The sequence below is a fragment of the Rutilus rutilus genome (genome assembly GCF_951802725.1).
Source record: "Rutilus rutilus genome assembly, chromosome: 1".
NCBI classification, from domain to species: Eukaryota; Metazoa; Chordata; class Actinopteri; order Cypriniformes; family Leuciscidae; genus Rutilus; species Rutilus rutilus.
The window spans coordinates 1,212,601-1,237,273 of NC_140209.1; the positions used below are offsets into that span (position 1 = coordinate 1,212,601).

Here is a 24,673-nt window from a genome sequence, read left to right on the forward strand (position 1 = left end):
CCTGACTGACGTTACTACTCTCTTCTCGAGGAGTTTGACAGAAATGCAGTAATAAGTACGATATTTGTCTTCAAGTGTAGTGAAGTTAAAGTAAAAAGTTTCCAGAAAACAATAATACTCAAGTAAAGTACAGATACTCTAAAAGTGTACTTTAGTACAGTACTTGTGGGATAATGATGTAGTGAAACTAGAAAACAGTGTTCTGCATGGTGTGAGCCCTCAGTACTGTGTCTGGCCATGAGGGGGCGCTGTTGGGCTGGGGAATAAAGACCAGACGAAGAGTCCACGGGTGATTCTGTGCTTTAACTCACACAGTAAACCAGAGAACACCACACACTCCAGTACATGTGCTCTGTTACTGTCCACTTCTGATGATGATGAAGATGATGAAGAACACACTGATGACATCAGCGCTCCTTGTTTTCCCAGCACCATAAAATCACATGCAAATGTAATTTATAGTGAAAAAGAAATGCATTAGGAACACAGAAAGGCTTCGGGGGCGTGGACGTTTTTTCATGTTTTGCCTTTGAATTAATATTAAACACTACAAAATCACTGTTTAAAAATCATTTAAAGTTCATTTTATGTTGCACTGAAGTATGAAGTGGGAGAAGTCTCATGAAAAACTAAAGCTGTTCTTCAGATTGTGGATTAATGACAGAAATCACGTCATGATCAGTTCAGCACAAACTCACTGATTTCAGCACTCTTGGGAAAACTCCCGTTCTGATCAGGGAATCTGAAGTGCAGGATAAATCCCTCATCTACAGTGTGTGTCCGTGTGTGTGTGTTTCTCCTGGAAGAGTGGAAACTGATGATTGAACTGAGTTTGGCTGAAGAGGAACACGTCTTTGTGTCGTCTTACATTTGAGCAGCTAAATGAATGCTAGGTCTGACTATTTAACGCACTATTTGTCCATCTGGCCATTGTAACCCTGTTGAAATATAATCATTAGTGTACGATATACAAGTTTGAATAAATAATTTCACAGTTTAATAAATATAATTTAAGGTTAAAACAGAAGTTATGATTTTTCTCAATGAGAGAAATGCATATTGTGTAATGTTCATGGTTTAGCGGTTAGTGATTTGCATGGACTTTGCTAACAAGCTAGCGGCCAGCGACCTCGATTAGTTAAGCCTGTGTGGAACTGTGAGGCCGACGATGAGCAAAGACCCTGACGGAGCCGGATAGCGTTACCGAGTGTGGACTTTGCCAAGATCATCAGCTGCGTGAGTCTTCTCTTCATCCGTCTTCTCTTCATCGTGAATCCTCTCGCCCTGTCTTCTGCTGCTGACGCCTTTGATCCTCTGTGTGTGTGAGGTCCCATTCACATTGAGAAAAGGTACCATTTGTGTTTGGCCTGTGTGGTGAAGCAGCCATTTACTACATTCCAGCCACATTCAGGCCTGCATCATTTCAACATTTGAAGGGTATTTCACATTAAGACAGCCATTTGGCTATTTGATGCTCTTGGGCCCTTATGTTTTGAATGTGAATCTGAATGCATTGGTGATCTGAAAAGTGAGTTTGACAAGACCTATTTAATTTCTGACCTACTTTTTCTAAGTAAATCTGTTATATGCTTTTATAAAATAGTTGTGGTTACTGACTTTTTTGATATTTTAAGTTAATTAAGAATTTTTTTTTTTTTTTTTTGGTTTAAATGTGAAAGTCTTTTTGGATAAAAGTAATTCCAAGACATTTTATTTCCAGTTAAAGTGTAAATATTACTGCTTAAATAGTGATTTAAAGGGAAACGTATTTCATATAATAAGTTAGTAATTACACACACTCACACACACAACGTTAAACACTGATAAGTTTATTAGTGAAACCTCACTTATTTGATAGATTGGATATTTAAGAACTCAGGATAGCCACCTCTCATTACAGTCAAACACGCTAGAGAGGCACTACACAGTTATAACTGAATTACAGCAGCCAAACTAAATCTAAAGTTAAAAATGTAAGGGTCAAGAGCCCAACTAAAGCAAACACTGATCACAATAATGGTGATGTAAGATTTGTGCTTTTCTCCTTCAGTGATTCTGCTTGTTAACATCAGTTCTGAGCATTGAGCAATAATAACCCCTCTTGGAGTAAACAGAACAGAACCAACATGAAAGTTTGCAAATATATTTAATTCAAGATTTTAAAGTACAACATAATTTGAGAATTTATTCTGATTCAAGGGGAGTCAGAACTCCAAATCCTGACTGGGCGAGAGGAAGGAGGGTAATCAGCTCCTGAGAAACCCGATATAAAACTGAAGGAGCTTATATATGTAAACGGTGATAGGTGTCGTATTCCTATAGGTAGATGTGGATCAGCTGAGAGTCACTGATGCGAGAACCAATGCTAATGCTGAGGAAATACTCATAGAGTCAACAAAGTGTCCTTTCATTGACTGCGACACTAGGGCACAGGTCACAATAGTGCAGAAGAAAGAGGGGGAAACTAATAAATGGGACAGCAGCACATTACTGCATTCTGGGTCTCAGATGTTTATATGGTGTGTGTATTTCTAAACACCTTTACCCTTATTGTGATTATTCTCAGGTTAGGTAAAGTAAGTCCAATCTGTCCTAAAACATAAGCATCTGAATTTTCATATTACAATATTTAGATCACAGAAGACTTCTCTGTGGGGTCAGTTCAGCTCAAGATTCTTAGAAATCAGAGACGTATGGCAGGCCAGCTTCTTGATTTCAGTTATATATAGTTTTATTGAATACAGGTTAACTAGTTTACATACAAGGTACTAATATATGAAACCAAATCGTTTACAAGCTTTGACAGCAAGAGTTGCGACAGCAAGGCGTCTAACACCGGAGAGGCCGTCCTTGAGAGTCAGCGTCTCCCTGATCTTCTCATTCCAGAGTTTTAGAGTCCATCAAACATTTAGGAAATCCTCCTTTATTCATTAGTCCTTTACAGACAGTGTGTCCAATCCAAAGTCTTGAACCCTTCAGATCTGTTTATATAAAGCCTCTCGTCTCTCCATTCTCCTTCTTCAGGCTCTTCTTCTCTGTGTCCTCTTCTGAGCCTCGTCTAACGGTGCATTAGTTTCTTAATGTGTAGCAAAGCTCTATCTAATACATGGTCAGTTTCACTCTACTAGCCATTAGCTTAATAAATGCTAAAAACATTAAATGCGGTATGTTTTTCTTTATAAACCACTTCCTTTATATATGGTCACAATGATTATTCTTTATGATCTTTATATGGGGTTTCACATGTGGTTGACTACAGAATACAGGAGTGCTTCCTACTAAAGGCACACTCATAACAGAACAACTGCATATTTTCCAGTACAAATATATATATTTATACATAACTCAATAAACATATGAAATCACGTACCATAAGGAAATAATGCAAATAAACTTACAAAAATATAAAATGTAATAAATTGTCAAACCCATCTCTTCGTTCCCTCACTAGGGTGCACTTTAGTAATGAATAATTATTGGCTTTGTCACTCTTTGATCTTGAATGCTTTTAACTTTAATAAAGAGACAACGCAGCACTGTTCTCGGTAAATAATATTAAAGAAACAAAATACATGCACAGAAATTTACAAATAAGCAGAAAAAATCATGAATCCCTTAAAGCAAAATAATACTAATTTCTTTAATTTCTCTAATACAAAAAAGAAAAGAAAAGGAGAAATCTAGAACCATTCAATGAGTTATTTTTTGAGTGTGGCCTTAGCCATGATGCAGTGATGAGCTGTTTGCTAAGTACTTTTACACACACGTGTGCTATTGCAATTAATATTACAGTTTAATATGTTAATCATCATTAAAACCGTATTTGATTCCCAGGATTTGTAAAACTCAAGGCAAAGAAAGCAACAGTCTCTTGCAGACACAGGCTTGCGGTGTAGGCTGCGTTTTCTCTGAGTGCTGAGGGAAATACTGTGTATTAAAGTATGAATAAATTCTCTGAATGTGTCTCTGAAGGAAACTGACTGCCTTGAGAGAAGTTTTGATGCGTTTTCTTGAAGTGTTTATCAGCTCAGCGCTGCTTTTGCTACTGGGAAACAGCTGTATTTCTGCTGAAAACTGATTTTATAATTACTGTGAGTAAATAAGATTTGTCTGCAAGTGTTGCAAGGGTCGTTACGGATTTTGAATGTTAAAATGGGGTTCACCAGGGAAGAAAACTATCAGTCAGATATTCCCATCCGCGCGAAAGCCAATTCTTCTCGCTATATCTGTTTGCCCACTCTACTAAAGATCTCCTCACACCTCTCAGGTCCCGCACCTCTTTATCTTTTCTCTCCTCCTCCAGTCTGGGAATGAAAAAATCCAGATGTTCAGCAGTGAAATACCAGTCTGCTTTTATTGGGTTCTCTGACAGAATCATGATAAGCGTATAAGCTTCATGCAGCAGGATGGACTTTTCTGCTTTACTCTTCTCCAGATCGCTCTTCAGGTGTTCTTCTATTTTTGTTTTATTCTCAGACTCTTTCTTGTCTTTTTCGTGTTCCTTTCTAGTGACTTCCTCAAATTTAGTTTTATCAAAGCTGGTTTCAGCCCGGTCTCTGGTGGATTCATACTCCTGTTTAAGCTCATCAAATGACATTCTAACTTGCTCTGGCTCTATCACATATTTCCTGTTCTCTTTGATGTGTGCTTCCTGAGGACATCTCCCTGTACACACAGTGCAGTAGCCACCTTTCATGACGTCACACATTGAGAGCTGATCGAGAGGGACCCACCAACAACCATGCTGATGACAGTTTTCCTGACACGCATAGCAGCAGGTTGCCTCTTTGCTCTTTGCTAAAAATATTTTCTCTTCAATCGAGACTTTTCTCTTGACAGTTTTGTTCACACTAAACTCAAAGTTCTGAGATTTCTCGATCTTGTCTCTGTTCTGTCTTATGGCTTCCAGGATTTCAGTCAGTTCTTTGATTTTGAACTCTTTCTCAGTGATTCGGTCCATTAGATTAAAGACACGGGCTTCAAGTTCTTTTCGCATTTTAGGGTTAGGCTTAGGGTTAGGGTTAGGGTTAGGGTTAGGGTTACGGTTAGGGTTAGGGTTACGGTTAGGGTAAGGGTAAGGGTAAGGGTAAGGGTTAGGGAAAGGGAAAGGGTTAGGTTTAGAGTTAGGGTAAGGGTAAGGGTTAGGGAAAGGGAAAGGGTTAGGGTTAGGGAAAGGGAAAGGGTTAGGGTTAGGGTTAGGGTAATGGTAAGGGTTAGGGAAAGGGAAAGGGTTAGGGTTACGGTTAGGTCTACTGTCACTGTAACAACCTACTGTCATCAGAGTTTTTTTTCTGTTGTTTTCTAGCAGGAGTTGCAAAAACTTTTCCATGCTTTTCTCTCCCATTTCCCATGATGGTTTGTGAGCATGTGCTGTTTGTTCTTCCTGCTGGTTGTTGAATAAGAAGTGAACAGGTCTCTCTCTCTCATCTCTTCTGCAGGGGATCTGCGCTGTGTTAATGGCATTAAGAGCATCGGTTGGAGGTCCTCCATCTGAGTGTGTGATGATGAACACTATGTTGTTCTCTATATCTTTGCCAAACAGAGACAGAACTGACTGGAATATGTAACGCTCTTTTCCAGAGAGTCGATTCTGAGATGCCTTCATCACGAAACACACGGCATCAATATAGTGAAAATCCTCATCTGAGAATAACCTGCCCAGATCATCAGTAATCTCTCTTTCTCTATCGAATCCTTTAGAGTCTCCGTATCCTGGAGTGTCAATGATGGTCAGAGATGTTGGGTTTTCTTCAACAAACACCTCATAAACTGTGATCTCAGACGTCAGGGATTGGGACTGAGCTTCTGGTTTTTCTTTTTCTGTGATTTGATAAAACTCTTTATCCTCAAACTTCACTCCCAGTAAGTAGTTCACCATGGTGTTGATCATGGCGGTCTTCCCAGCGCCGGTTTCTCCCACCAACAGTATGACTTTGTTCTGCTTGTTTCTGTCTCTTCGTCCATATGTCCATCGTCTGACCTTTTTATCAGTCCCATCAATATGTGTTCTTTCTGTGTTCAGCTGGTAAAGTCCTGGGGGACCTGGATTAATGAGGGTGGCATCACGACCTGATCTACAGAGAGAGAGAATTCATTTGGAGATCAGATAGGGCATTTGGAGATCAGATAGGGCATTTGGAGATCAGATAAGGCATTTGGAGATCAGATAGGGCATTTGGAGGAGTGAGAGCTGAAGTGCAGAACAGGGTCAGTTTTGTGCTGAACATTTTACATTTATTTATCTTGTCCTGTTGTTGAAAGTTGACATTAAGGTTGACAACAAGATGCTGTTATTTAGCTGGCTAACAGAGATTAATAAAGAAAAGCTTACCGTTTCCCCACCGGCTTATTTCCATCACCTGTATTTGATAATAAGCATTTTCAACAATGATAATAATAAATAAAGAACAATATAAATAACTTTTGAATAACTGTTATATTATGTGTGACATTAGATGTTGCTGAACAAAAGTAATGTGGCTGGAAAACTTCATAATGTAGTACAAACTCACGTTTGAAATTAACAGGGGGATCATGGCTTTGAGCTGAAGCACAGCTGACTTCACTGCAGAGAGAGTTTCTGCGACGGCGTGGGATCTTTAGAAAGAAGTTTACTGCTTTTAATAACTTATCTATAACATCAAGGTATCAGTAAATATTGTTGATTGTGCCCACAATGTTCAACAAATCATTAACTATATCACAACCCCCTGGCCTCTGGGGATAGGGCGTTTGGAGATCGTTAGATAGGGCCTCTAGTGAGTTCACGTAGTGTAACTGCGCAGCGCTTCTGTGTTGCACGTCACACGTAGGCTCACTATTGTCCGACGCTGGTCATGTGTGTGATGCGTGTGACGTGCAACACAGAAGCGCTGCGCAGTTATACTACATGAACTCACTCGAGGCCCAGAGAGAAGGAAATTAATAGTGGAATAAAGTCGTTATTTATTTATTTTTTCGCACAAAAAGTATTCTCGTCGCTTTATAAACTTAAGATTGAGCCACTGTAGTCACTTGGACTATATTTACGATGTCTTTAATAACTTTTCTGGGCTAGCAAGTTATAATGTCTTAGAAGCCTATGGAGGAGTGAGACAGTGCTCAGATTTAATAAAAAATATCTTAATTTGTGTTCTGAAGATGAGGTCTTACGGGGTTGGAACAACATGAGGGTGAGTAATTACTGACAGAATTTTCATTTTTGGGTGAATTTACCCTTTAAGTATGGTACTTAAGGGGCGATTTCCCCTTTCCTAAGAGAATAACTTAAGGGTGTTGCATATAATCTCTTAAACGGTTCTCTTAGGAAAGGGAAACATTTAAGTGTTTCACTAGCCTGACGTCGTCATACTCAGATTCTAGTCAGAATGTGAGTCTGATACTTCTCCATAGAGATTTGATTATGGGGTGTGTCTCAACCGAACCAGGAAAAAAAAAAACTCTGCACTCAATTGGATAGACCTACAACCAATCAGAGCAACGGAGTAATGACGCATGTTCTTCATTCATATTTCCTGTGTCGCGGCTCTCTGTTCCTCTTTTAAAATGAATGCGCTGTGGATATCTTCTATAACAGACGCAATGGCGGAATCTACACATGATGTTTCATAAAGTTCGGGAGGAGCACGTACAAATAATCAATCCAATATCAACTTGTCATCAAACAATACCATGTCTAACGTTACCCTATCTATCAGCATGAGGAAGCATATTCACTCTGTCAACTTACCTAACACTCCTTGACAGTTTTTCAGCATCCCTCCACCACCCAGAATCCTCACTCTTGTCTTGGCTTGTTCTCTCACAACCAGGAATACGGGGGAGTATGGCTACCGAGCCCACAGCCCTCTCCTCGGACAGCACGTCATATACGCATTTATTCTATCGACTTATTTGTGTGAAATCTTATATACGCATTTATTCTATCTGACTTATTTGTAAATGTGAACTCGTGAAATCTCCAGCAGCAGTCGTCTTTGTTGTAAACTAATTCAAATCAAGCGCTCTTTGGTGACGTGGATGATTACGTTACTGTTGCTCATCTGTCCATCATCGTATAAAGCCCGCCCTGACAATTTGATTGGTCCGAACAATTTTTGTTCGGGCATAATAGCTCCTCAACGGAGTGAGTCCAGACCGAACTTCCCGACCAAAAAATGTTGTGGGCGGGGTTCGGGCTGGCACCCAGGCTAGTGTTTCACGACAGCGATCCTGGATTCACGTTAAAAAAGTCTGTTGTTGTCATAGATATGCAGTATACATACTGCTCTTCGTGTGTTTGGGGGCCTGTATTCTGATAAGAGTGGTTGCGATGTGTGACATTGTCAAGGTCGCCGTCTAGTTTGTTAGCGATGTCAAATATTGCGCGTTGATCAAATCAGTATACATGATTTACACGATGATACCAATGATTTACAGATGATTTATACCAAAAGGTTCCTGCAGGCACCTTTTATTTTTACCGTGTAGGTTGATTTTTACTCCAAACCATCCCTTTAAAATACTCATTTATGGTCATACAGACTTAACAAATATAAAAAAAAATAAACTGTTAAATGTGTACTTTTTTATGTGTCCACTTACAATCAAAAAAATGCATGAGCTATATATCTTTACAATAATTTAATTGTCTGCTTTTAAAAGCTCATAAACAAAGATTGTAACTTACATTGAGTTCATCCATATCTCCACCGCCACAGTTTAACTGCTGAACACAGAATAATTCACTGATTCAGAATACATGTTTTTATTTCTTACAATATTTGCATATAAACAACTGGATATTTAATTATCTGTGTGTGAAAAGAGTATTATGCACACTGTAAAACCTTGCTGTAAAAAAACAGCCTAATTCTGACAATAATACCTTTTTTCTTTTCTTTTTTCTTTCTTTTTTAAACAGCAATATACCATAAAAACTATGAATTCTGAGTAATATTTGTCATATTTGAGACAGTAGCCTACAGGAATATATTGTGAATTAACAGGTGTTTTTGGCTGTTGTGATATTGCCATAATCATCATAGACACTGATTCACCGATCTCATCCTTTGTCTTTTAATTTTATATTTATATTGGTTTACGTTTTCCCGTAGTTGTTGCTTCTAGTGACATAATAACTGTTAGACGAGTGTTACCCACAGTGCATTAAAATGCAAGCACGGTTAATGCAATGTATTTTTTTCTTCAATTAGTGCAATTCCACAAACTTTTGTGTTTATCATTATTTTACTTCCATAATATTCTCTTCTTCCACTTGCACCCAGAACAATTCATTCAAAACAACATCAAAATCACTCCCTATTATTAAATATATGGTATAGCCAGACTAACACACACCACATGCAGTCCAGCTCAGTTTTAGATCTAACAGAAGAGAATCAGTGCTGTGCTCATATGTTAATGCTGTGATCATAATTACCTGATCTTCCAAAAACACTTGTATTGCTAGAAACAAAGACCAGAAGATAATGGGAACGTTTGAGTCGGACACACACACACACACACACACACACACACACACACACACACACACACACACACGCAACAATAACCAGAAACACTGTTTAAAAATCATTTCAGTCAAAGTTTAGTTCATTTTACTGAAGCAGGAAAAGTCTCATGGAAAACTAAAGCTGTTCTTCAGATTGTGAATTAATGACAGAAATCGCTTAATAATCAGTTCAGCACAAACTCACTGATTTCAGCACTCTTGGGAAAACTCCCGTTCTGATCAGGGAATCTGAAGTGCAGGATAAATCCTTCATCTACAGTGTGTGTCCGTGTGTGTGTTTCACCTGGAAGTGTGGAAACTGCTGGAGAGGAACACGTCTTTAGTGTCGTCTCACATTCCCAGCTAGAAATGTTCTGTTCTAAACATGTTCTGAGAACATCACCTGCATTTGTTCTTATAAATGTTTTCAGCGGGTAGTTTTATTATTGTTCCCAGAATGTTCTTTTAATAGTTAGAATAACATTCTTTAAAAACATAATAAAAATGTTTAGTAATAATATTGTTGGATATAACATTGTTATAAAGATTTTTTTTTCCCCAGTTTGTTAAATGTTTTATTCAGAGTCGAACTTCATGCTTTAATAACATGCAAATGTTGTGTAGTGACATTGTAAACTTTATTAGCTCTAACAGAAAGAAAGTGTGCACATCAAACAATAAATAAAAAGAATAAACATAATTCTGAACATTCTAAAACATTTGTATATGTAAAAAATATGTAAAATAAAAAAATAAACTGCTCTAGAAACAACTATGAATAAACAACAATCTCAACATTTTTATACATTGTGTATGATTCAGACGGTCGGGGTGATCTAGAGGGCTGAGCGGACCGGGGTTACAGTGGGGAAGGCTCTAGTGGAGTAGATGCTGTAGGGTGATAAGAGATAGGGTTTAACATGTCCCCGGTGTGATTAATGAGGGGTCACTGACGGCAGGTGTTAGGGGATGAGGTGTTCACTGATGGTAGGGTTAGGGGTGAGGGTTCACTGATGGTACGGTTAGGGGATGAGGTGTTCACAAGGGTTTCGGCCTGACCCATTGACCCGAACACGAGGGAAGAGCAGGGAGATGTAAGCCTCGTTGAGTCCTCTCGGGTAGAGTGTGTCCAAGCGTTTGATCCAGACGCTCTCGGCCCTGAGTCTCTCCTTCAGAGACCATGCTGGATCCGCCTGGAGACACGCTGAGTGTGAATGAAGACCGACCAGGAAATGCTGAACTAGGTGTCGTCGCTTATCAGTCTTCTGCACTATACTGAAACCAGACACTAGGTTTGTAAGTATTTCTGCTTATATGAGCAGTATCACCAGGGCTCGCAAAATCGCCCGCCCGACATCCCGGGGCTATTGTGTTCTCCAGTCCGGCTACCATAACCGGCCGGTTACGACACTATCTGAAACAGTGGAGTTATTTAAGGCTTTGGCTAATTTGTTTATATAGATGTTAAATAGAGTGGGGCTCAATGGGCAACCTTGTCTGACTCCTTGTTGTTGGGAGAAAAATTCTGTTCGATTATTCCCTATTTTTACAGCACATGTATTGTTTTTATACATGGTGTTTATCAAATCAAATGTTTTCCCTCCAATCCCATTTTCCAGTAGTTTTAGGAAGAGTCCTTTGTGCCAGATCGAGTCAAAAGCCTTCTCAAAGTCAATAAAGCAAGCGAAGACTTTGGATTTATTCTGGTATACATGTTTGTCGATGATGGTGTGGAGGGTGTAGATGTGGTCAGATGTTCTGTGTTTGGGCAGAAAACCAATCTGACATTTGTCCAGAATTTTGTGGGTTTTGAGAAAGTTCTGCAGTCTTATATTAATAATTGAACAGAATATTTTCCCCAGGTTGCTATTGACGCCTTTGTAATTGTGTGGCTCATATTTGTCTCCTTGTTTAAAGATCGGTGTAATCAGGCCTTGGTTCCAGGTGTCGGGGAAATATCCTACACTCAAAACAATGTTGAATAATTTGATTATAGCGGTTTTGAATTTGTCGTTGGTGTATATGATCATTTTATTTAATAACTCGATAAAAACCACAAGGTTTCTTCACTAGGATATTTTGCTTTTGAACAGCTCGTGCACACGTGGGTGTGGTCACATTTAGGGCTGGGCGATATATTGATATAAAAAATATATATCGATATATTTTTGAATGCGATATGGAATTAGACCATATCGCATATATATCGATATAGTTCACATTTGCGCTGTGATCCTCATCCAAGCGGCGGCTGACCCGGAGCTCTCTGCGCTGCATGTGTGTTTGTAGTATTGAGAGAGAAAAACTCAACTGCAAATAACAAAGCCAATCACTGTGTTTACCAGTGGAGTTTTGCTGGCATCCAATGGGGAAAGTCTGGTACTGCGCCCCAAACAAAATCTTACTGAAAGCTCATTTTTTGAGATATCAACCTCAAATTTGGAACACAACTTATTTAGATTTATGGCTTTGAATTTCTAGCTGTTTTAGAGTTCAACTTGTTTCATAAAATATATATTTTATATAAAATAATGTTCATAAATAATTTTCATAAACTTAAACCTATATAACTTTTTTTTGGATTTACTTATAAATTTTTTTTTTTACTTCAGCAATAATCTGCCAAGGGTATTCTTTAAAATGATACCAAAGTTAAATCTGCTCCCAAGCTTCAACTTTTTATGACAGTTTTTTGACATGGACATTTTTGTCCTCTATGCACCTATGTGGAACTTTTTTAAATTGATGCACAAGGGTTAATTAAACTCCATGTAATGAAACTGACTCTTAGCTGTTCAAGAACAGACACCTCTGAGATGACATCTGCAATCTGCATTAGTGCCAGCGTATTGATAATGTATTGCAAGAAACCATATTGCAATGTATTGTTTTATCAAATATAAGACCCACAATCAGCTAGACTGTGGAGCACGCACTAATAAATCCTCTTGGAATTGGACTTTATGTCTAAACTTTTTTTCTTTTTTTTATAGATATGTTTAAACATCTTCTCATGTCATATTGTATGCCTGATTTGCTGATGATTAATTTTTTACATAACACTAATGAACAGCTAAATGCACCGCTGTCAAACACACCTTATGATCCTTGTGAGACAAACTAACTGCAAGCACACTCATCACCAAATCTTTTAACTGAAGGGCAACACAATGAGGGTTTATGCGAACCCGATCTATATGTTCTGGCACTAATATTGTCTACAGAAGATCAGATTGTGCCTCCAGCCGCATAAACCAGCCCATGGTCTCCTGAAAACTCATGTTCAGAGTAGAAGAACGCTTGTAGTTTTCCTCGTTGTCCACATCCCCAGCATCCTTCACAGTCTTTGTACATATCATCACAAGGAAGGCAACGGGAGATCAGATAGGATCAGACAGGGAGTTCTGTAGGTCCTTCTATGCTCCTCTGTTTACCTCGCCCTGATGACAAAGCCTGATTTTTTCTTTTTTTAATATGAAATGTTCTGGTAGCAGTGATTCCTCAGCATTCATTTCAGTAGTGCTGTGCCACATCAGCAAGAACATTTATAAATTAAAAGAAACACTTATTGCCTAAAACAGAAAGCATTAGTCTAGTGTAGAAGTGAATGTTATATTATGATGATTAAAATGATTTTAGCGCTAGAACTTTGACTTGAATCATAACTTAGGCCCACACAAAAGGACAAATGTTGAAGCGTCACTTAAAACCACCACAGCTGCACATAAACCACAGAGGAAACAGTCATGAACTGGTATAGAAAACAATCCATTAGGCAACATCTATGTACAACATGCATTTAGATTCTGCGCATATATTTTTACTTACATCAATTGCTCGATCAATATTATCATCACATATTTTACGTTTACATTTTTAAATGTAGGTACCACAAACAATTTAATATAGGTAAGTTTGTGTATATTTTACACATAGTAAAATACTGTATGTGCTGCTTATAAACACCAGACAGATGATGATTTATGAAACAGATGGTCTTTACTCTTCTCACTTGCACAAAATAAATGCAGTAATAGAAAGCATAGAAACGCACAGGTGAAATACACTGAAAATGATATGCATTTAAAATGTGGTCGGGTTGAAGTCATCCCTCCGGATCTCCTGCCTTAAGATTGTTTTCCACTCACATTTCACAGCATATAAGCAGACTTTCTAACAGTCTCTGATACTAATCTTCCTCACAAGCTCAAGCATTTCCGCTTCTGACATCTCACAGAAAGTGTCTGATTTCCTGTTCTGTTGTTTAGCTCCAGACACAGCCGTTGCGTAGGAAATGCCATTCTGATATGGGCCTCTCGCTACACCACGAGTGTGTTTTTGCACTAAAATCTCACTTACACACAGCAGAAAGAGCCCTGGGGTCCATAGGGGAAAGTCCAGGCATCTTTCTTTGGGGGGTCCAACTTAAACAATAAAGAAAATAGTGCAAAAACTTAGTTCTGACTTTTAACTCTTACTTTTAACCATTTATTTATTATTTTTATTTTTATTAAACTTGAAATGACATTTGCAAACTGCTGCTATTCCTCTGCTGTCGTCTCTTCAGCGCTGCTCGCGCGCAACAAAGCTCAGCTGGTCGTCATCGGGTTAGAAAGTAACGGCTCCCCTCATCAAAGCTCCCGCCGTTTGTTCGGCTCTCCATTACAAGGTTTGTAAACTCGCCAAATAAATATAAATACAGAGTTTACTCACTATTCAAACACACATATAAACTACATTTATTATTAATTACTACGTTTTTACAGTGTTTACCACTCGTTTATTGCACAGTATCTGGTATGAAGGTTTTAGCCGCGATGCTAACTAACTTACGTTGATCTAATGAACAAATGGAAATTATTGACTTATAGTCTGAGATTGATTTAGTCATTCAATGCAACATATTCTGTACAACTGTGTCTTCAAATTGCGGATATACAGCCTAACTACCGGTAATTTAGCTGATTCCTGCTGTCGTCATTGGTGTTTGTTATGAATAACAAAAGCAGGTTAATATAGTTTGGTCTGTGTTTGTTCAGCCTAACCTAACTTTACTCACTACAGGTGCCCTCATTCTCTCAAATAACATTTAAAGCCATTTACTGCTCAATAAATATTATGTCGTGAATAATCAGCTTTGTTCTTTTGTTTCCCCAGAACTACAGTACATTTCTAAAATAATCTGAACATTTCAGTGGCAGCATTGAATTACAGTAAGTACCTGCACCACATGCAAGTACTTTATTACTATGAACTTTAGCTGTGTGAAATTGTATTGTTTGATTGTGTACTTGTGTTTTTTAATCAGTTATTCTCTGAAAATCTTCCCTCATGCCCTCAAATCTCATTCATGTTACTCAGAAAAATAATATTAGAGGTCTGGCGCCAATAATGCTATGCATTTCTTCTTATATCTTTATCATTTGCATTTGAATATAAGACATTTTAACTCTGAATTATAACTTCAAGTTTAGTCTCACTGACAAAAAAAAAAGAGGAAAAAGCTATTAAATGGCTTCAGAAGACTTACAACACAACCCCATAACACATGAGTTGTGAACTCATTGATTATTTTTAGGATCTTTTCTGGGACATTTTTGGAGCTTAACCATTTTTACATAAATTGTTGCATTGAATTGAAGTAGACAAGTGTACATAAGAATGGTTTAAAGGTGGGGTATGTAATTTTCTTTTTTGACCATTTTTTCAAAATCACTTGAAATCCTATTCCTAACCCACTTACAGCCACTGAGTTAGAAGCACTGAAATGAAAATTAAGTAATTTAATCATCTGTGGAACGGGCAGGACTCGAAAAACTCCAGCCAATCATTTCCAAGACCACCTAGAATCATTGGACAGTAAGTGTGTCAATCAAACGGTCGTACCATCCCCCCTCCCCCCTCCCGCGAATCAGGGCCAGCGTCAGAGGAAAGACGGTAGGACCATTTGAGTTGTGTATTTTCAAAATCTGTCGGCCGTTTTGTAGATTACATACCCCACCAGCCAGCAGCCATATCACCCTGTAGCCCAAGACTGGTTGCCCACTGAAGCTAAGCAGGGCTGAGCCTGGTTAGTACCTGGATGGGTGACCTCCTGGGAAAAACTAGGTTGCTGCTGGAAGAGGTGTTAGCGAGGCCAGCAGGGGGTGCTCACCCTGTGGTCTGTGTGGGTCCTAATGCCCCAGTATAGTGACGGGGACACTATACTGCCAAAAGAGCACCGTCCTTCGGATGAGACGTTAAACCGAGGTCCTGACTCTCTGTGGTCATTAAAAATCCCAGGATGTCCTTCGTAAAAGAGTAGGGGTGTAACCCCGGCATCCTGGCCAAATTTGCCCCTTGGCCTCTGTCCATCATGGCCTCCTAATCATCCCCATACACTGATTGGCTTCATCACTGTCTCCTCTCCACCAGTAAGCTGGTGTGTGGTGGGCGTTCTGGCGCAATATGGCTGCCGTCGCATCATCCAGGTGGATGCTGCACATTGGTGGTGGTTGAGGAGATTCCCCCCTTCCATATGTAAAGCGCTTTGAGGTCTCAGAAAAAGCGCTATATAAATGTAACGAATTATTATTATTATTATTAATAAATGATTTACACAATTTTTTTCTGCCTGTGTTTCATGCAGTGAAATTGAATGGTGACAGGGGTTGCATTATGCCAGAGATCTGCTTTTGGGTTCCACAGACAGAAAGTCAAACAGGTTTGGAACGTCACAAGGCTGAGGAAATTATTTAAATTTCACAACTATCACTTTAATAACCTTACTAACAGTACATTTTGTACTTTGCAGGGATCTCGGTAAGCTGAAATACAAGTTTGAACAAGAATAAAAGTCCTCCAGTAGACCTGAAAATCACTGAAGTGCCTGGACCATCCACCAGAAAAGAGGAAAAACAAACGTACCTTTGTACCTTTTCACTTTTCTAACTCTTTAAGTACCTCACGTGTCCCTTGTGAAGATGATATTATTGATTGCATTTTATGTTTACATTTTATGTTTACTTGATTGCAGTGAGTAAAGGTACGGTCACATTTGTGAATTTCGTGAAATTACACAGGCAAAAAAAGGTCCATTGGCCATTGTCAGCAGTGTAGCGACGTAATGTACAGGAGTCACTTTCACACAGCTTTCTGTTGGTCAAATCTAGCGAATTCCAGTGACCAACTTGGTCCCATAGTGACATTTTTGACAACAAACTAAATTGCTGATCGTGTGGATTCTTACTGAAATGACTGGAATTCACCAGTGAACATTCACAGAACCACAGATAATTTTACTGCACCTTAATACTGTTTCCGGGTCGAAGCCTCTACTTTTTCTATCTTGTTTCATGAGAATACTCAACAATCATTTATGAGCACTGTTGATTCAAGTCACACATTTAAGCTTTTCAAAAGCCATAGTGTACATTACAGTCTCATAACGGCATCCCAGACTTCAACATTTTATGATTCACAATAGCTGAAAAACTAAACCATCAGAGATTTCGGTATAGAGATAAAGGTGAGGATCATAATTTTCAGGAATATTACAGCACAATGAGTGTATATTAGCACCGTTTGTTTGTTTTTGACATCTAATAGAGCTTTCAGACTTGGAAACAGTGCATGTCAGACTTACCATCGGACTGAAACACAAATAAAGTTAAGTGAAGATGGACATTTTTAATTAGTCAAAAAAAAAAAAAATTTACATTGATTTATTTCATGGAACATATGTGTTTACATGCATTTTGTTGAAATGTCTTTTCTTCTATAGCCTATTGTATATACAGTAAATGGTTGATTATTCATGTTGCTTATGTATTATACTATTTTTTGTGTGTATTCATTGATATTAATCTATAGTTAGCTTTTTTTCCCATGGAGTTGTATGTATAAAAATGAATATAAAATATTTTTTAAACAATTCTTATTTTGTATTTGGTTCGATTTGTTTATTATAATAGAAGTCAAAGGTAACCATACAACATGAAATTAAATATTTTAAAAAATGAAATGTGGTTCCTGGAGGCACCCGAAGTGGTTCCACACAGTGCCTAATATAAGAGTGCCTCAGGAAACCTGTGTGGTTCCTCAGACAACTGGCCCATTTTAAAGGGTCCTAGAGGATCTACAGATGGTTCCGCCGGTGTGGCAAAGTGAAGAACCCCAAAAGGTTCCTCCAGGCACCTCTTATTTTTACAGTGTACGAGCTGTCATCTTGCCAACAGCATCTGGTTCTGACATGTTGTGTGCTTGTGTGTGTTCTGGACAACTCCCTGTTCCGCCCCTCATCTCTTGCAGTCCGCAGAGACAGACACATCTGGAAAACACTCACGCCATGTCTGAGGAAAATAAACCCTACAATAATAAAGCGGGTTGTAATAAGGATAGGCTATGGCAGTGTAAACACTGACTTTATATAGACAAAAGCAAATAACCATATTATACTGTTTTACAGGGACGCATTCACTGCATACATATTCATTTTTCCACTCAATTATGTCGTAATGACAAGATCTTATGTCATAATACTGAGATGTTAGTTGGCAGACGACACCACGCTGTTCTTGAAAGATGGAAAATATGTGTCAAAGGCTTTAGATTTAATTAACCAATTTTCTTGTGCTTCCGGTTTAGCAGATGGAGCATTGAGATTTTAGATTTTTCTGATATGATAAATATCTTTAAGATAAATTGGCTTAAGAGATGTCTTGCCAATCCAAATTTAATTTGGTATTTTATCCCCAACCAAATATTTAATCAAATCGGTAGTCTCTCCTTTATTCTAAAATGTAATTATTTACTGTCTACCTGTCGCCTTGTCCAGATTTCATCAACAATGTCCCCTTGCTTGGAAGCTGTGTTACGTTCACAGTTTTTCACCTCACAAAACATTATTATGGAATAACTGTGATATCACTGTCAGAAATAAATCTTTATTTTTTCCCAGATGGTTCCAAAATGATATTAACTGTATCCTCTCCTTATTTGATGATTCAGGTAACCTTTTTACTTATGAGAATTTTATGACAATTTCCCGATTCATCCAAAAGAGTTTAACACATTGGTTAAAGCAATCTCGCCTGGGTTAATTCATCTGGTTAAAAGCCACTCCATATATAATCCAAGAAGAACAGTCACAATACAGTCTACTTCACTCTTATATGGAATTGATTTTCTGGACAAGAAATGTACAAATAGACATATACGCCAAATCTTTCAATTTATGAAAAATATTTCTCCAAGAGGAAAATTATATTGGAGACCTTTGGTAGAAGATATAAATTGGAAAAGGGCCTGGCTTTTACCTGGTAAATACTGTTTGTCCAATAAGGCTAAGGAAATACATTTTAAAATTGTACATAAAATATTTCCTGTCAACTCTAATATTTCTAAATATTTGGATATTGACAGGTCATGTACCTTTTGTAAACAAGCAGAGGAGACATTTGAACATTTGTTTTATGATTGCCCGATATCCAAAAAAATTTGGTCTGACGTTCTTTCAGTTCAGACTCTTTCTTGCAGTTTAAAATACATTATTTTCTATTATAATGATGATAAAAATAAACCCCTAGAGTACATTGTCAATTTCCTTATTCTTTACGGTAAATTCTTCATTCATAAACTAAAATTTGCAAATAACATTCTGTCTTATCCTTATTTTGACTCTGAATTAAGCTCACTTCTTCATTCTCTTCGTTATATAAAAAATAAAAAATCCCTACGATTTATACAATAGTATGAAGAAATATTTGAAGTAAATACAAGCACTTAAATGCTTTCCTTGTATATGTATATTTTCTTGTCATTTCCCTCTGCCATGTCATTCTTGTTTTTTTTTTTGTTTTTTTTTTTTTTTTTTTTTGTCTTGTTTTTATGTATGTATATTTAATTCCTTGATAATGTTTTTTTGTTCTTGAGCAATAATAAAAAAAAAAAAATAATAATAATAAAAAATAACGAGATGTTATGTCATTAAAACAACATATTTTCTTGGCCTTATAAGGACATGTGTAGTCATGTACAAAATATGCCTTTAACCACATCAGATTTATTTTTGATAATAGGCTATATCTTTATTATCTAGTGATTTAATTTAACAAAAAGTACAACATTGTGTTCTTATTTAATCTTTTTTTTTTTTTACGAAACGTCAATCTACATCTTTATAAGATAAGATAAGATACAATACAGCAATCTTCAAGATACAGCCTAATCTTCACATGCATAACGGATCGTCTCCTTATAAAGAGTACTTTGTGTGGTGGAATAAGCAATGCTTTATAGAAATATATAGTATCTTAATTTAAACTTCATTAATTATGCTAACTCAACTATTTTAATGTAAATATCTGGATACTAATTACTAATTAAATAATGTCAGCTATTAAATATAGGCTAATGATTAGAGTTGCCATAGACTAAAGATTGTTCTAGACTAGTAGAGTCATTCATTTAAGCAATTAGGACTAATCGCACGTTTATATTCAATCCTGGGTCCATATGTGGCTATAGCCTATATTCCCGCTCAAGCGCATGCATAAAGCACCGGCAAAAGCTAATGATAATGAATGTGTCTGAACAAATAACGAAGCATTTTAATAGTTTATTAATAAACTGGTGTTTTGTAAATCAGTGTCGGCTGCAAACATACACACATCTCCGCTGTAAAGTAGATTTATTTTTGAGACGCGCTCCAGTTCACAGAGACCATGACAGCACGTCCTGTTCGTTTTCTTTTATTTTACAAAAACACAAAGTTTTCTTGTTGTTGTGAGTTTACACAAATACAAGTAGTCGAAAGATGTATTATTGTTTTCTCTATGACCAGAAATGATTGAGTATTTTAAGTTGTTTCCACTGTTGATAGGAGAATGCGAGTGATGGCGCCGGCGCCTCCATGTGATGCAGTGCGCGCTCCACACTCCGCACAAACACTGGATATGCGCTTAATAATACCGAACATTTATCTAGATTAACCCTCTGGGGTCTAACTGTGCGTTCACACCGCCGCCGACTTGAGCTTCCAAAGTTACCGGAAGTCATTCATTTTCAATGGAAGCTGGCTTCTCTCAGCTGCAAGGAGCGTCAAATTCCTCGGCGTCGCGTTTTGAGCGTTTGGAGCGTCAATCTGAAAGTTGAGAGAAGCTCAACTTTATGGTAATGAGCTATGACGCGGTTCAGCGGCAAGCAGCGGCAAACGCCAGCAACCAATCGGAATATAGACGTCCTGGCTGATTGATTCCGGAGACACATACGATGTAAACTTTCGTTCCTACCAAAACATTAGTTCCGAGAAAAAATTATTAATTGCAGAGTTTAACCATCATAGAGTGAAAGTGTATCATTTGCATGTGTTTTTAAGTCCTGTCAGCTTGACAGGGCATAAGAACGAGCAGAGAGAGAGAGAGAGAGAGAGAGAGAGAGATTCATGCTCTCGCTCTCCCTCGCGCATATTAATCAAAATCAATTGATACGATGGTGTCGAAAAAAAAACTCTCCAGGGATGAAATGTTTTCTGTGTTGACAAATCTTGCGCGATATCCTAAATTGCCGAATGCATTGCTTGTTTTTTCTGTTTACATTTCATGGTGTGACACTTCTCTTCTTCCATGATCGAACACAGAATGCTGCTACGTCAGAGCGGCCAAAGCGTCAACAAGCGTCAACAACCTTCCCCGTACTTTTTGACAAGCGTCCTTGACTGGGCGGCCAGAGCTTCTTTGCAGCTCAAGTCGGCGGCGGTGTGAACGTACAGTAAGGTGTTTTTGGGGTCCTTGAGATGTTCTGACATGCCCTGACATTTGTGCTTTTTTCAGTTGCTTATAAACATATTAATGGCAAAAAAAAATTACACACTATTTAGCACAAACAGGGCTACCATGAAATGTGAGCAACAAGAATGTACATGTCTGCATTTTTTGAGAGAATAATGTTTATGCATGGTTATTGAAAAAACTAAAAACTAAAGTTTCTGAAATAAGGCCATAAAACACATTCTAAATATGTGCCAATAAGACTTTTGTCTAATAGATGTCATCGCCTAGTGTTTTTTCTTCAAAATGAAGTGAAAATCACCCTGCCTAATCATTCACATAACACAATACATTGATTTGAATTTTGCAAAGCACTTTCTGTTTGGAAAGGCCATATGCGGAGTGGGCGTCAACGGTCATGCATATATAGTGGTTCACACCTTAGGAGACAGTGGGGCCCGCATACTTAATGAGCCATTCATTCAGGTGAGTCACTGAGCCACAAGAATGCAAGAGCAACAGTTGGAAGCATCTCAATTCTTTTTTATTTTTCCACATATTGTGCTTGCAATTTGGCCTATAATATCCAAGGAAAACATGTCTAGTAATTGTGCAGTTAATTCTCATACTGTATTTTCAGTTTTGGAATATTTATCTTCTCCCCAAATTTGTCAATAATAAAACACAATAAAAGTTATTTAAAGAAAAGGCTTATATTTACCTTTTAAAAGTTTGTTTACATCTACCTTGTAAATATATTTTTGTTTATTAAAAAGGTTACAATTACAACAATTCAAGTGTAATCTTTCTTTGTAAAAACTAAAGTATACATTTTATCATACATATTTCAAAGTTAAGGATTTGATTGATTATTTGATAACTTTATTTTTGACAAAACATATTATATTTAACATAAGCAAATATTGGCAAACTTATTTGAAAGCTTATTTGAGGTGGCAGATATTTTACATTAAAAATGTATAATCTATCCAAAACTAATCAACGAAATGTTGTCTTTCATATGTCTGTAACATAGGTCTTTCATTTTTATTATAAGAAATATAAATGTTAATTTGCAGTTTAATACGTTGCTTATACAAATACATTTTATTTCAACATATTTTTGTCGATATTTACTGAGTGTAGCAATACAGTTTGCTAAAACCGAAACATTCATACACAAACAGAAACGCCTGACTGTAACGTTTTTATGAAATATTAGGGCATATAAATGTTAATTTTCAGCCTACATTTTATTTCAACATATTTCTGTCAATTTTTACTCAACTCAGTACGGCAATACAGTTTGCTAAAACATCATCATTCATTCACACAGAGACGCAACTTAACGCCATTTAAATTTTTTGCCCGTTTTTTTAAATCCTTATCTGTCATTCACCCACCGTCATCTCACCATCACTACCTTCAGGTTCACTTAGCTCAACAGTTATACGGTACATTAGCAATAATGATTATTTTCATCCTTCATTCTGAACCTTCCAGTCTTCCACCTGGCTGTGGTTCTTGAGGGGTTATCCCTGGCACCCTTCGAACCACTGGACACGGTGTCTGAGAAATTTCTATCTTTGAAAGTAGCCTTCCTGCTCGCTATTACTTCCCTGAAAAGAGTTGGCGATTTGCAGGCACTGTCCATTACTCCCTCTTGCCTCGAGTTCGCTCCCGGCAGAGTAAGAGTCATTCTCCACCCTAGACCTTGCTATGTGCCTAAGATGCCTACAAATGTGGCACGGTCTGTAATTCTTCAGGCATTTCATCCTCCACCGCATGTGTCTGATGAGCAAGTGAAGCTATACCTTTTATGCCCGGTCCGAGCCCTTGAGGCCTATGTTCAGAGAACCTCAGGCTGGAGGAAGTCGGATCAGTTATTTGTGTGTTTTGGGTCACTTAAGAAGGGTTCCCCTGCCTCTAAGCAAACTATCAGCAGATGGATAGTAGAAGCTATTTCTTCGGCTTACGAGACGCGCAACTTGCCTTCGCCTCTTCTAATAAGAGCCCACTCAACCAGAGGAGTGGCTTCCTCTAAAGCTTTGTTAGCGGGTGCTTCCCTTCCAGAGGTCTGTGATGCCGCAGGCTGGGCCTCCCCACACACCTTCATAAGACATTACAGTCTAGATCTGCCCTCTACACCGGGCTCACAAGTGCTCTTGTCTTGAGTGTGCCAGATTGCTTCACACCAGGGCGTTTATCTCTCAGTGTGGCGCAGTGGGCATTTCGTTCCTCAATGTGTCCATTCTCGACGCAGCGCGAGTTCCCTCGAAAGGGAACGTCTCGGGTTACGACTGTAACCCTTGTTCCTTGAGAAGGGAACGAGACGCTGCGTCCCTCGGCCACACTTCGCGCGCTCCTGAGAACGACTTGCTTCGACCAATCAGAAGCTGACGCTGTTATGTGCCGGCGTCATTTTATAGCTTCCGCATCTCCGTCACATCCGATGTCACGAGTGACGTCATGACGCAACACCAATCAAGATTAGACTAGTTCTATACAGACTTCAGACGCGTCACGCTGAAGGCGTTCCCCAATGTGTTGATTCTCGACGCAGCGTCTCGTTCCCTTCTCAGGGAACAAGGGTTACAGTCGTAACCCGAGACGTTTTCTTGTTATTGTGAGTTTACACAAATAAATGTAGTCGAATGATGTATTGTTCTTTTCTGTTTGGCCAGAAATGATGGAGTATTTTGAGCTGTTTCCACTGTTGATAGGAAAATGCAAGTAATCGCGTCGGCGCCTACATGTCATGCAGTGCACGCTCCACACTCCGCTCGAAAACACTTGGATATGCACTTAATAATAGACAACATTTATCTAGATTAACGTTAGAGCGAGAGGCCATGCCAGACGGTTAAGTCCTTTTCATGTTTAACAAATCAACTCATGCATTTTCTTCCTACCGCGAGTAAGCGCTGCTTAGTTAGTTTGAAAAAGAAAGTTTGAAAAAGAAAAGGCCACAAGTTTTTCTTTCTTATAAAATTTCTCAGGTGGTTTGAGGCAAAACTTGTGCTAATATTAGTTTAATAATTGTTTCAGGGAGCAAGGAGCAAACAGCTCAATTTTTTAAATTGTGGTCTGAAAATGAGCATTTCTTTACAGGGGAGAAAAAGTCCGCCAGTGTGGCGTGGAGGAAAGACAATGACCTATCTGTAATATCTGCACTAGTCTGACTCGCTTGTAGCCTGGGTGCCAGCCCGAACCTCGCCCACAACATTTTTTGGTCGGGAAGTTCGGTCTGGACTCGATCCGTTGAGGAGTAATTACGCTCGGCTCCCAGAAGGCCGAGCCAATCAAATTGCCAGGGCGGGCTTTAATCGATGATAGACAGATGATCTGTGGTTACGTAATCACCCACGTCATCAAAGAGCGCTTGGGTTGAATTGGTTTTCAACAGAGATGACTGCAGCTGGAGAATTGAGAT

General features: G+C 38.3%; 1 protein-coding gene and 1 long non-coding RNA gene across 2 annotated transcripts; one reads left to right on the plus strand and one right to left on the minus strand.

The window, feature by feature from the left end:
* Positions 1 to 1,200: 1,200 nt before the first annotated feature.
* On the minus strand, positions 1,201 to 8,683 carry LOC311299047 (uncharacterized protein; the record flags this gene model as incomplete). Its single annotated transcript, XM_084422438.1, has 6 exons — positions 1,201 to 1,367; positions 4,261 to 4,665; positions 5,242 to 6,074; positions 6,332 to 6,359; positions 6,513 to 6,597; positions 8,669 to 8,683. The coding sequence occupies 6 exons, from the start codon at positions 8,681 to 8,683 to the stop codon at positions 1,201 to 1,203; spliced, it is 1,533 nt and encodes a 510-aa protein (XP_084278564.1).
* Positions 8,684 to 13,850: 5,167 nt separating this feature from the next.
* LOC311276623 lies at positions 13,851 to 17,171 on the plus strand. The gene is made up of 4 exons (XR_014625103.1): positions 13,851 to 14,162; positions 14,651 to 14,706; positions 16,122 to 16,196; positions 16,287 to 17,171. It is a non-coding gene; the product is annotated as an uncharacterized lncRNA (long non-coding RNA).
* The last annotated feature ends 7,502 nt before the right edge of the window (positions 17,172 to 24,673 follow it).